The following is a 13,667-nucleotide window of genomic DNA, read 5'->3' on the forward strand; positions in this document are numbered from 1 at the left end:
AATCACAGTCCTATAGGCTCAGGTATTTGCTGTAGAATCAGAAAAAGGATAAATAATGATTATATATGTACTTCCAGTACAAGATGAGAAAAGGGAAAAATCAATTGCTCTCATTAGAAAAATTTTTTAAAAATCTAAAAAAAAAAATATATATATATATATAGCTTAGAACTAGAAGGGTTTTGTTACCCAAAATGAGGTTTTCATTTTGTGAGTGTAAATGGATCTTACAAATAGCAGATTCACAGTGCACATTCAAATAGAGTACCATTATTTCCAATAGCACATTTTAAAACAATAAACAATGATGTTTAGAAATCATATACTTGTTACAACTTTTAAATCTTGGCTAAGAGTTTCTCAACAAACTCTGTTATTGCTTCCATAGCAAAATCTGATATTTAAAAAAGAAACCTTCTGGTCTAAATTATCCTCAGATAAGAATATACAGGAGCTCCTTGACTTTCTGTTTTAAAAAAAATCCTGGGTAGGAAATGCTTCTACCCATTTAAGGCAATAATATCTCTTATAATAAAATATATAAAAGCTTATCCTTTAAGACAACAATTCTTAAGGATTTAAAGTAAAAGTTAAAAGATCTCTTGTAAAATTACAAGGTAATATACAAAGCATGGAAACTTCAAGGTTCTTTACAATTACCAAGACAGAATAAATTTTAAAAGACATGTGCTCTATAAATCCAGTATACATAAGGCAATTTACAACTTTAAAAATGTGTAGGAAATATAATGTGAGTATCAGAGTAACAAGCTGGTCAAAACCTCTTACCAGTTCTAATAGATTTTTCTCATTATTTGGGAGTTACAATAAAATCATAACAGAATTAATCTAGCAGCCACAAACTTCATTAACTTAAAATGATTCAGTGCAACAGGAAAATCAACAAAATAAGCAAGATTAATTTACAAAAGTAATTAACAAAATACAGTAAGATACAAAGTCTCTTTAAAAACAGAAATAAAACCCATTCAGTTCCGAGGTTTTAAAAGTTCACCCCTGGTTTCAATTTAAGGTTCTTTTGATTGAGTTCTGCTGAGTTTAAGGAGTTTTTTTATAATCAGTCTTTGCTCTCAGTTCAAAGTTCTGAGCAGGTATGGGGGTGAATATTTTTCCCCTGAGTTCAGTTTTTTTTTAAACCCTTGTACTTTGGTGTATTGTCTCATAGGTGGAAGATTGGCAAGGGTGGGCAATGGGGGTCAAGTGACTTGCCCAGGGTCACACAGCTGGGAAGTGGCTGAGGCCGGATTTGAACCTAGGACCTCCTGTCTCTAGGCCTGACTCTCACTCCACTGAGCTACCCAGCTGCCCCATGAGTTCAGTTTTTAATCACAAGCAAGTCTGAATAGGCCATGCAGCCCCATTAAAGGTAAACGCTAGGTCCACGTGGTGTCGGGTCATGGGCTCAGGGTTAGAGAAAAACTTAAAGTCAGTTTTATAGAAAATACCCATGTGGAGAGCTTGTGTGGGTTGGGGTTGCCTAAATTAGGTCTTTAGAGAAACACGTGGAAGGCTAGAATGCAGGCTATTACCAAACCAAGAGAGGGGGTAGTGGGGCAATACCAAATCTTTAGTAGCAGCCGAAGAAGTTTCCGAAGATCTCGGCAAGTCAGGACTGGGTGGCAGTGAAAGCAGCAGCTGGGGGTCATCGGATGTTGGGGCTCGGGGTTCTGGAACTAGCAGGATTAGCTGCACCAGCAGCAGGATCAAAGAAGAGGTCTGGGACGCTTGCAGGCTTGTGGCAGGGCAGGAATGGAGATCAAGTCAGGAGTCAGGAGATCGGCAGCAGAGGCACACTGGCTGGGCTCCAGCATTTTAGTTTTAAAGCCAAAAGCCAGAATTGGCTGGCCTGACCTCCCAAGGTGGTTTGGGCTGGCCTGGCTGGCTGAGTCCCACCTAAGGCAAAAATGTGCTGTTGCTTTTAGCAAAAGCATGGCAAGGAAAGCCACTTTCCTTTTTTAAAAAAGTGCTCAAAAGAGCTGAGCCAGACGACCAAAAAGCAGGCATGGCTATCATTTCTGAAAGGCTATCTAGAAAATTTAGAATTTGATTTCCAAACTTCATAAGGTTGCCAAAATTATAAGGATAAAAAATAATTATGACTGAGATAAATATAAAAATTAGTATTTTAATTAAAGCCATGCTGATAGATAAAGTCATTAGACCACGCACTTGTAAGAATTCAAAACTGCCGCTCAGCCATTATTACCTCCCATCTCTTCCTGAGTCTGTTGGCCAAGAGGCCACTCCCCCCTAACCCAGGAGATTTAAACTGTTCTGTGTGGAGACGTAGGCGTCCCCACGCCCAAAGAACTGGAAACGGAAACCCGTTGGACCACGGGAAATGTAGTTTGATAATTTCCACGTGTCCATAGAAAATATATATACTTTTAGATGGCATCTCCCAAATTTCACTTTTACAGTACTTAATCTCAGAAAAGGGACCAAAAATACGATGTTTAACTAAAAATAAGACTTGTTTCTAGTACTTCTTGAAGTGTGAACCAGTTCCTTTAAAAAAAAAATAAATAAAGCTTTCTTTTTTTAAACCCTTACCTTCTATCTTAGAATCAATACTGTGCATTGGTTCCATGGCAGAAGAATGGTAAGAGCTAGGCAATGGGAGTCAAGTGACTTTTCCAGGCTCACACTGGTAGGAAGTATCTGAGGTAAGATTTGAACCCAGGAATAATAAAAGTAATAAATGGGGTGATAGGGCAAAATTGGGACATTAACATACTGCTGATGGAGTTGTGAATTGATCCAACCATTCTGGAAGACAATTTGGAACTATGCCCAAAGGGAGTTAAAAGACTACCTGCCTTTTGATCCAGCCATATCATTGTTAGGTCTATACTCCAAAGAGATAATAAGGAAAACGACTTGTACAAAAATATTTATAGCCATGCTCTTTGTGGTGGCAAAAAATTGGAAAATGAGGGGATGCCCTTCAATTGGGGAATGGCTGAACAAATTGTGGTATCTGTTGGTGATGGAATACTATTGTGCTCAAAGGAATAATGAACTGGAGGAATTCCATGTGAACTGGAACAACCTCCAGGACTTGATGCAGAGTGAAAGTTGCAGAACCAGAACATTGTACACAGAGACTGATACACTGTGGCACAATCGAATGTAATGGACTCCTCTACTAGCAGCAATGCAATGATCCAGGACAATTCTGAGAGAATTGTCTGAGGAAGAATGCTATCCACATTCAGAGAAAAAAACTGTGGGAATAGAAACACAGGAGAAAAACAACTGCTTGATCACATGGTTTGATGGACATAGGATTGGGGAAGTAGACTCTAAACAATCACCTTAGTGCAAATATTAATAATATGGAAATAGGTCTTGACACATGTAAAACACAGTGGAATTGCTCATTTGTTACAGGAGGGGAATGGGAGGAGGGGAGGGAAAGAACATGACTTATGTAACCATGGAAAAATATTTGTAACTAATTAATTAATCAATTAAACCTTAAAAAAAAAAAAGATTTGAACCCAGGGCCTCCCATCTCTGAGTCTGGCTCTCAATCCAATGAGCTACCCAGCTGCCCCCAAATAAAACTTTCTTTAGTGAATTAGGAAGAAAACAACTTGAAGGGATAATGATAGGCCAAACCCAAATACAATGTTTTAACAACCTTATTCACCTCCCCATCTCTGCTACATATACAAGAAACATGGACATTGATACTCTTGCTCAGAGTATTTAATGCTAACATCATGACCCACAATCTTAACATTTTTCTTAAATTTTTGAATAAAGAGAATGTATCAGTCACAAAATACCTGCCAGCAAGAGTAGTGCCATCCTGCTTCCAATCTCTCCAGGGTCATTGTATCTACCCTATCAATAATAATGATAATCCTTTTTATATAGGATTTTAATTGTTAAAAAACACTTTCCCCAGAATCATCCTATAAAGTAGATAAAGCAAACAATACCTCCTTTTTTCAGATAACAAAATGGGATCGCACTGACACTGCTAGAAAGTACTAGAGTTAGGATTCAAATTCAGTTCTCTTGGACTTAAGTGCAGAGCCCTTTTCATTACTCAACTCTGCTTTCTTTTCTATATAGCTGAAATCCAACATACTAGTCTAATAACTTCAAACTTTATGGTTCTAAATCTTTCCCCTCCTTCTCAGCCATATCCCAAGAAGCTATCTACTTTCATTGCCTTTACTTCTTTCATCTACTTCTAAACTTTTTCAAAATGTCTTCTGACCTCATCATTCATCTGAAACTGAAGCTTTCTCCAAAGTTACCAATGATCTTCTAATTGTGAAATTTGATGGACTTTTTCTCAGATCTTATCTTTTCCCTATCTACTACATTTTGACACTATTGACTATTCTCTCCTCTTGGATACTATCTACAGAATTTTCATGACACTACCTTTGTTGGCTTAGTATCCATATCATACCCCCTAACTGGGTATTTCCCAAGGTTCTGTCCTAAGCCCTCTCTCTTGAAAACCTCATCAGCTCCTCTAAGTTTAACTATCATCTCTATGCAGATAATTCATAAATATGTAACTGTACATGTGTGTATATAGATATCATATGTATATGCATGTGATTATACATATGTGTGTATAAGAGAAAGCCTGAAACAGTAACCTAGCTCCTAATATATGACTTTTGGAGACCCAGTATCTCCTGAGTGTTTAGTGTTAAGGTGTTATATTATCAACTTCCTAACAAGCATTTCAAACTGCATGTCCCAGAAACATCTTAAACTTGATGTGTCCAAAAATGAACTTCTGCCCACTTCAGTCTCTCCTTTTCCAAATTTTGGTGAAAAGTAGCACCATTCTTCCTCTAGGACTTATAATCTCAGCATTATCCTGGACTCCTCACTCTCCCTCACCCCACACATTCCATGAGTTGCTAAATCTTGCAGTTTCTACCCTCACAACATTTCTCTCATCCTATCCTTCATTTCGCACCTAAAAAGCTCTTGTCTAAATTCAGGCTTTCTTCACTTCTTATCTAGCTAAATTATTGCAGCAACCTCCTAATCAGTCTCCTTGACTTGTCTTTCCCCACTCCAGTACAATCCTATACATTGGTGCCAAAATAATTTCCCTTAAATACAGATCTGACCATGTGTCTACTCTGCTCAATCAACTCCAGGGACTGTCTATTGCTTCTAGGATTAAATATAAACTGCATTTAGCTTTTAGAACTCCAACTTATTTTTCCAGCCTCGTTGAACATCATCTCCTCTATCATATACTCTGTGATCCAGCCAAGTTTGTCTTCTCTCTGTTCCTCACCCACAACACTTGATCTCCCATTTCTGTACTTTGTCTTCCCACATGTCTCAAATGTACTCCTTGCCTCCTCCGCCTCACAGAGTGCTTCTCTTCCTTTAAGTTAACAGCTTAAGTGCCAAATTTTTAGGAAGTCTTTATTAACTATCCATTCTACTCCCATATATTAGTGCTCTCTTTCCCAAACAAGACTGTATTTCATTTCTTTGTCCATATTTGTATTTATTTGCTTCATATTTATATGTGTATGTCTCTCCCACTATAAAATGTGGGCTCCTTACAAAAAGATACTGTTTCATTCTTTGAACTCATATACTCAGCAACTACCATGGTATATACTTTGGTATAAATGCCTGTTGATTAATTGGATGATTCTTAACTTCTCTGAATCATTCAATACTGCTGACTACTCTCTCTTACTGGAAATTATCCCTCTAGGTTTTTCAGATACTGCTTTCTCTTGATTCCCTTCCTCCTTGCTGATTGCTCCTTATTCTCCTTTGGTGGATCATCATCTATATCATGCCTCCTAATTGTGGGTGTCTTCCAAGACTCTGTCTCTAAGTCCCCTTTTCATCTCTCTTCATAGTCTCCACTTCTTGGTGACCATTTCCAGATCCTCTGGGTCTATTATTTCTATGCAATTAATTCCCAGATTACATAATAAATGTATGCATATATATGTATATATTTAGTTCTAGTGTCTCCTGTTCTCCAGTTCTACATCACCAGCTGCCTATTAAATTAGTTTAAAATCCATAATCCATAGTTATTATATATTTTTGGTTAAACACTGGTATTTTAAAAATCACATCACGGGATTTACATTAGGAAGGATTATTATAAAGATCAAATGAGCTAGTAAACATAAGACACTTTGTAAATAAAGCACTATATAGATATATGTCATTATTATTATAAATTATCTTTAAGATCATCTAATCCAACCTCTCATTTTATAGCAAGGAAACAGAGGGCCAGAAAAGTTAAGTGACTTGCCCAAGATCATTCAGGAAGTAAAGAATAGAGCTAGAATCCAAGTCCAAGATCCTAAAAGTGCTCTTTCCAGAGTACCAGTTACTCGGTCTGGAATTTGAATGTTCAGGTCATGTGGATTCATAAATTCTTAATTCAGAGGTTTATAAATTGATGACTACCTATATTTATCTTTCTTATGGAAGAGCACATAGTTATCCATATTTAATTCAAACCTTGGCATCAGGTAGCCTCCCAGTCGTATTTGCTCTGTTCTTCTTCAACTTCTCCCACATTTTGTGATAGGTCCGGTATCAAGTTCTTATAAAGTTGCCCATTTAAACTAGAGGCAGACAAATACAATGTAAATGGCCTTGGATTTAGAGTCAGAGGACATGCTTTTTCCCCCCTTACTCCTGTGAACTTTGTTAAGTCATTTAATCTCTCTGTGCCTCAATTTCACTTTGATTATATCAGAAAATTTCATAACTTGAGAGTTAGAAAGGACCTCAGCAACCAACAAGTCCAATATGTATATGAAAAGAATCTTCCCACAACGACATATCACTTAACTGGTCATCCAACCTCATCCTAAAGACCCTGAAGGAGGAAACCCACTGCCACTCGAGGCAAACCATTCCACTTTAGAACAGCTCTAATTGGTTAAAAAAATGTTTTTTATGTCAAGCCTAAATTGGCTTCTTTGCAACTTCTGCCTAATGCTCCTGGTTCTACCCCCTGCAGCAAAACAGAACTTTATAATTTTTCAAATATTTGAAGACAGCTATACATCCCTCCTCCTACCCAAGATTCCTTTTGTCCAGACTAAAAGTGTTCAGTTCCTTCAGTCAGTCAATAAGCATTTTTTAAGTACCTGCTATATGTCAGGCACTGAGCTAAGTGTTAAGGATACAGAGAAAGGCAAAAAAACAATCTTTGCCTTTTTGAGGAGCTCACAATCCAATGAAGGAGACAAAATACAAACAACTACATACAAATTAGCTAGATAGAGGAAAAATAGGAAATGATAAACAGAAGGAAGACACTAGAATTACGAAGGATTTGGAAAGGCTTCCTGTAGTAGGTGGGGTTTTAGCTGTGACTTAAAGGAAGCTAAGGAAGTCAGAAGTCCAGAGAATGAAGCAATTCCAGGCATGGGGAACAGCAAGTGAAAATATCTGGAACAAAGAAATTGAGAGTCTTGTTGGGGGAACAGTCAGAAAGCCAATGTCAAGGAATAGGTTATGACAGGTTTTATGTTTGATCCTAGAGGTGCTAGGGAATCAATGGAGTTTATTGAGTGGGAGGTACAATACAATTGAACCTAAGCTTTACAGAAGTGAACAGAGATTTGTAGCAGGCAGATCAATCAGAAAAATATAATAGTCCAGGCATGGAAATGAATACCTGCACCAGATACCTGGAGGTGGTATCAGAGGAGAGAAGGGAAAGTATTTGAGAGATATAAAAAGATAAAATTAACAGATATTGACAACAGATTGGATATGGGGAATAAAAGTTTAAAAGGGATCAAGAATGACATTTAAATTGCAAATCAGGTAAATTTGGGGGCCTGTGAGGATGATGTACCTTCAACAATAATAGGGAAATTAAAAAGGAGAAAGAAAGAAAATGAGTTCTATTCTGGCCATGTTGAGTTTAAGATGTCTAAAGACAGCCAATATGAGATGTCCAATAAGCAGTAGGAAGTTCAAGACTGAAAGTCAGAAGAGAGGTTAAGACTGGATAAGCAGAATTGAGAATTATCAGCACAAAAATAATAATAGATTCTACGCAATACTTTAAATATGGCAAAGACACATGGTCTCTCATCTCAGTTGCCCTCTTCTGGACATACTTTCCAGATTATCAATTTCCTTCTTAAACTATAGTGTAAAAAATGGAATACTCCAGATGAATTCTAATGAGGATATAGTACAAGAGAATTATTACCTCTCCTATTCCTGTAAGCTATGCCCACTCTTAATGCAGATCAGGATTTCAGTGACTTCTTTGGATACCACATTATACTAATGACTCAGACTGAGCTTGAAGTTCACTAACCCACCTCTAGATTTTATTTTCTTGAATGACTTCTAGCTATCCTTGCATTCTTCCTCATCTTATCTTTGTGAAGTTAATTTTTGTACTTGAATACAAGACTTTACAATTATATCTATTGAATTTCATCAAATTAGATTCAGCCTGTTTCCACAAAACTCCCCAGTGCAGTCTGTACCTGATTAAAATGGGGCAGTTAGGTGGCTCAATGAAAAAAAGATCCAGGCCTGAAGATGGGAGATTCTGGGTTCAAATCTGGCCTCAGACACATCCTAGCTGTGTGACCCTGGGCAAGTCACCTAACCCCATTGCCTAGCTCTTACCATTCTTCTGTCTTAGAACCAATACGTTGGTTCTAAGACAGAAAGAAAGGGTTTTTAAAAACTAGGAAATATTTAACAAAGTTTAAAAATACAACACAATATAGTGTTAATTTGGGCAGATAAGTGGCACAGTGAATTGTGCTGGGCCATGAGTCAGAAAGAGTTATCTTCCTGAATTCAAATCTGAACTTAGACTTGCTATGTGATCCTAGGTAAGTCACTGGACCCAGTTTGCCTCAATTCTTCATCTGTAAAATGACCTGGAGAAGAAAATGAAAAACCACATCTTTTCCAAAACTCCAAAACAGTGTCACAAAGAATCAAACATGACTGAAATGATTTAACAACAACAATGGTAATTTGTGCTTTTCTAAATCTGTTTTTTTTTTTAAGTTTGATGGCATTGGTCTAGATTGTCAAGATCTTTTTGAATCCTGTTTATCATCCCTTCCAACTGGATATCATCTGAAATTTGATGAAAAAACATTTAAGTCCTCAATCAAAGTTATTGATCAAAAGGTTAAACAGCCTAGTAAAAGGCCTTGTATTAGATCTGATGTTCTCATCAACAAGAGAACTCTTGTCACAAAGACACTGAGCCATTAACAACTACTTTCTGAATCTGGCCATCCAACCAGTTCATTCATCTAATCCATATCACTCTGTCTTCTCCACAAGAAAAGTATGAGATTCTTTAGCAAATGCTTTGCTCAAATCTAAGTAAACAGGGCAGCTAGGTGATACAATAGAAAGACTACTAGTCCTGGAGTTGGGAGGACCTGGGTTCAAATGTGGCCTCATATACTTCCTAGCTGGGTGACTGCGGGGCAAGTCATTTAACCCCAATTTGCCTAGCCCTTAAAGCTGTTACTAAGACAGAAAGTAAGGGTTTAAAAAATAAAATCAAAGTAAACAATATTTATAGCATTCTACTCATCTAATAATTCAGTAAAAGAAATGAGATGTTCCACCAATTCTTGATAGAGCCATCCTGACTCTCTGCAGGTACTACTTCCTTTTCTAGTTGGTTTGGTAATCGTCTTTCTAATAAGTTAGTCTATGATTTTCTAGGAATTTTTTTAGTTAAGCTCACTGGCCTTTAAATTTGCAAACTCCATTTCCTTTATGTTTCCATTTCTCCAAGTTTTCCATGCTCTCTCAAATACCCCTGATAGTAACTATTTCTACCAATTATGTAATTTATCTAAACCAGATGATTCAAATTTACTTAGGATTTCTCTTATTGCCTCCTTACTTATCTTTGATATTGACTTATTAGCCATTTCTGGTCCTCTTTTGCAGAGATAATAAAAACCAAACAAGGAATTCAGCAACAATTCCATCTTTCTGTTGTCAGTTACCATCATGCAATCCAGCTTAACAAATCTTCTGTTAAAGTAAAGGTACCATTCTTGTCCTCAAAAAACTCAATTTCTAGTGAAGGAAACCACATACAAAAAAATGTACTTCTGAAATATATACAGTATAAATGGAAGGTAATTTGGAAGGATGGAGATGGAATGACCAGGAAATGCCACCTGTGGAAAGCAAGATTTAATCTGAGTCTTGAAGGAAGCCAGAGTAACCAGAAAAGAGAGCATTCCAGGCATGGAATTTACATTTCCAGTGAAAAGCCACAAAATAGTATGAGGGGAGTAGAGTTTCCAAGTAACAGCAAGAAAGTTAGTGTTGCTGGATTGTAGAGTAAGTGGAAGAGAGTATATGTAAGAAGTCTGGAAAGGTAGGAAAGGGCCAAATTGTGAAGGGTCATAAAAGCCAAAAAGAGCATTTTCTATTTGAACCTGTAATGGGAAGTCAATTGAATGGTGAGATGACACGGTCAAACCTGTGCTTTAGGAAAATCCCTTTCGCAACTGAATAGAGGATGGATATGAGTGGGGAGAAACTGGAGGCAAAGAGACCACACAGAAAGCTATTGCAATAGTCCAGGAACGAGGTGATGAGGATCTGCACCAGGGTGGTGACTCAGTGAGAGGAAAGGAGAGAAGAGGGTTTAAATGAAAAGACTTGGCAACAGAGTGGTTAAGCAAAGTGAGTAGGAAGAAAGATTAAAGAAAGACACCAAGGATTCAAGCCTGAGTAACTAGGAAAGATGATGGTGAGTTTGGCAATAATAAGGAAGTTCAGAAGAAGGGAGTTTAAGGGGAAAGATTACACATTTCTTCCCCTACTTTGATCCTCCTTTTTCTCCCAAGGTAGCTCAGTCTCCCCTACCCCCTCCTGGGCAAAAAACAAACAAACAAACAAACAAAAAAACTTTCCATCTAAATTTATGAAGATTTTTCTGAAAGGAACGCCCCCTCCCAAACCTACTTCCAGGAAGAAATTTCCAGTCAGTACTTGGCACAGATGGGATCAAATTAAAAACAAACTGGAAATTATTAAAATTACATTTAAAACTGATGATGCATTAGGGAAAGATGAACAAATCAAGATATATTTGTAAAGATCCCAGACTGCACCCAGCACATGCCTGGGTGTTCCACGTTGTGAAAATCAAAAAGATCCCTCACTTGGAAGAGCTTACTGAAGATAGATCAGAACCTAGGCTTTGAGTTTTTATTCTTGCTCTTGTAATTTTTTTAACAACAAAAAAAAAAGAAAAATGAGTCCTTTCTCTGCCAAACTATCTCCTCCAACATACGAGGGCTGAGTCCCAGTTATAAAGTTAAGAGAAAAAGTAAGGGGCCAAAGAGTTTAATGCCCTGGAGAGCTGAAAAGTGGAAGGGTAGAACTGTTCAGCGAAATCAAGAGCTGGCTGGAAAACTGCGGTAAGGGCAGGTGCCAGTTAAGAGTGGGCGGAGGACTGGGCTCTGGGCCAGCGCCTAGGGTAAGGCAGTGCTTTACCTCTGCCTCTGGGAGTGCAAGAGGGCTGGCAGAACTAGCTCAGAGAAGCTTATCCCGCCGGCCGATCCCACCACCACCACCCACTCTCGTGCTTCCCCCTCGCTTTGCCAACCCGGATCATGGGCATCCCCACCTTCTGCTGAAGGAACAGCAGAATCAGCAGCATCCTCTGGAGACGAACCTCGGGCAACGCAGCCGCCGCTTTCCTCCCCAGGGTGTCAAAGCTGACTGGCCCACTTTCCTTCTATCCCTCTACGCCTTCCTCCCCACCCCACCCCATCCCACTTAGTGGCCAGTACCAGCCTGGGGTTCCGGGACATCGCACGTCTGCGCTTTGCTGGTGGGGCTTCACCTGCTCTGGCCGGGTGTCCTGGCTGCAGCAAAGAGGTGAAGGCTCAGATCAAACATTCACTCGCTTCGTTTCGCCTTCCTCTGTACTTGGCTTAGCGGGGCTTGGCCGCGACCACCGAAGAGTGAGTGGGTGGCTGCCACGGACAAACTGGACAGCAGCCTTGCCAGCCAGCCCTGAATCTGCTTTCTAGGCTCCTCCAACCGTGACACTCTTTTGCTCCTACCTTTCGGAACACGGAGCCTCCCCGCCTCATCCATTCCTCCTTAAGATCCGGTTAGCCCGCCTCCCCCAGCCCCAGTTTGGCCCCTTCAGCCCCACAGCCATTACCCGGGTTCCGCCATGCTGGGGCTCCGCCGGGACCGGCTTCTGACCCTGCTGCTACTCGGGGTGCTGCTCTCCGCTGACCTCTACTTCCACCTCTGGCCCCAAGTGCGGGTCCAGTTGCGGCCACGGGGAGGTCCGGGGGACTGCTCTTGCCCCGTTTCGGCTGCTGACCCCTCCGCCCCGCCCCCAGATCCCGCGACTACCACAACCTCCCGCCCTGGCGGAGCTGCACACAACTTTTCCCAACTAAGACCAAGCGAGCAGAGTGATGAGCCGGACGGCCGCAGCACCGGCCGCCCAGGCCTGTCTAAGCTGCAAAGCCTCTTTGCCCACCCGCTCTATAGCGCCCTCTCTGAGCCGCCTCTGCAGGGACCGGAGGACACTCTGCTCTCCAGCCAGGAAGCGCTCCGCTATTACCTGAGAAAGGTGGCCCGTTGGAACAGGTGAGATAGGCCCCTACTTGGGCTCCGGCCACCGTCGCCACCAACTCCCTCACACCCGGGGTACTTGGAGCCCGGGACATCCTCAGCTAGCCCCTACCACCTACCTGCCCCCTTAGGTTTGCTGTCTGACAAAGTCGTTCTCCCTCTTTGGGCATAGTGCTCGAATACTCATCCTACCCATACACACCGAATGCACACACATGCGTCCTGGATGCCCATCCAGTTTATCCATGCTCAGCCAGCACACCCGCCTTAAGGTTAATGATACCACCACCACCACCCACCCCCCCCTTCCCCAGAGATTGGTTTTAGAGAAAGACTCAAAAGGCGCAGGAAAAAGTTTATATATTTGACACGTTTTAAAAACTGGCTCCCCTCCCTGCCCTAGTTCCTTCCTCTGCTTTTTTTTTTTTTTTTTGCTGCCCCACACTCTCTTGCTTTGAGTCCCTGCCCCACTTTTTTCTTTCTCCTTTCCTTATTCTGAAGGGAAGTCTCTGCTATGCTGTAGTTTTTCCCAACATGAAGTTTCTAACGAGAGGGGCCAAGTGAAGGCATTTTTGGCCTTTGGGCAAACTCGAGTGGCTCTGGACTCAATCCGAGATCCAGATGGACTTACACCCACCCCTTTTTCCTCTTGTCTTTTTCTTCTTCCTGGCCACTGTCAGAGAGAGGAAATAGGACGTTAGTAAAGGCTGGGATTATATAGTAGTCAAATACTGTTTTGTTGTTAGGGTTACAGAAGGGAATTTGAGGGTAGTTACGTAAAGGATGTCTGTCTTTCTATGTTGACTCATTTATTAGAGATTTTAGCCCTTAAATATTTGAAAACTTTTGTTTTTAACGTCAGAGCAGATAGTAATTCTCTTGGAAGTTTTAAAATTCAATGTAAAAAAATCAAGCAAATTTAAGAAAGAAATGGAAAGAGGGAGGGAGAAAAGAAGGAAGGAAGGAAGGAAGGAAGGAAGGAAGGAAGGAAGGAAGGAAGGAAGGAAGGAAGGAAGGAAGGAAGGAAGGAA

At 40.2% G+C, this 13,667-nt stretch overlaps 1 protein-coding gene across 1 annotated transcript in view; it reads left to right on the plus strand.

Moving 5' to 3' along the window:
• Nucleotides 1-11,980: 11,980 nt before the first annotated feature.
• Nucleotides 11,981-13,667, plus strand: part of FAM20A (FAM20A golgi associated secretory pathway pseudokinase) — a 77,866-nt gene continuing 76,179 nt past the window's right edge. Inside the window, exon 1 of the mRNA XM_044673896.1 lies at nt 11,981-12,651. Coding sequence (XP_044529831.1) covers nt 12,224-12,651 — 428 coding nt within the window. The 5' untranslated portion in view covers nt 11,981-12,223. The remainder of the gene's footprint in view (nt 12,652-13,667) is intronic.

Source organism: Gracilinanus agilis, chromosome 4 (assembly GCF_016433145.1).
Source record: "Gracilinanus agilis isolate LMUSP501 chromosome 4, AgileGrace, whole genome shotgun sequence".
Classification (NCBI taxonomy): domain Eukaryota; kingdom Metazoa; phylum Chordata; class Mammalia; order Didelphimorphia; family Didelphidae; genus Gracilinanus; species Gracilinanus agilis.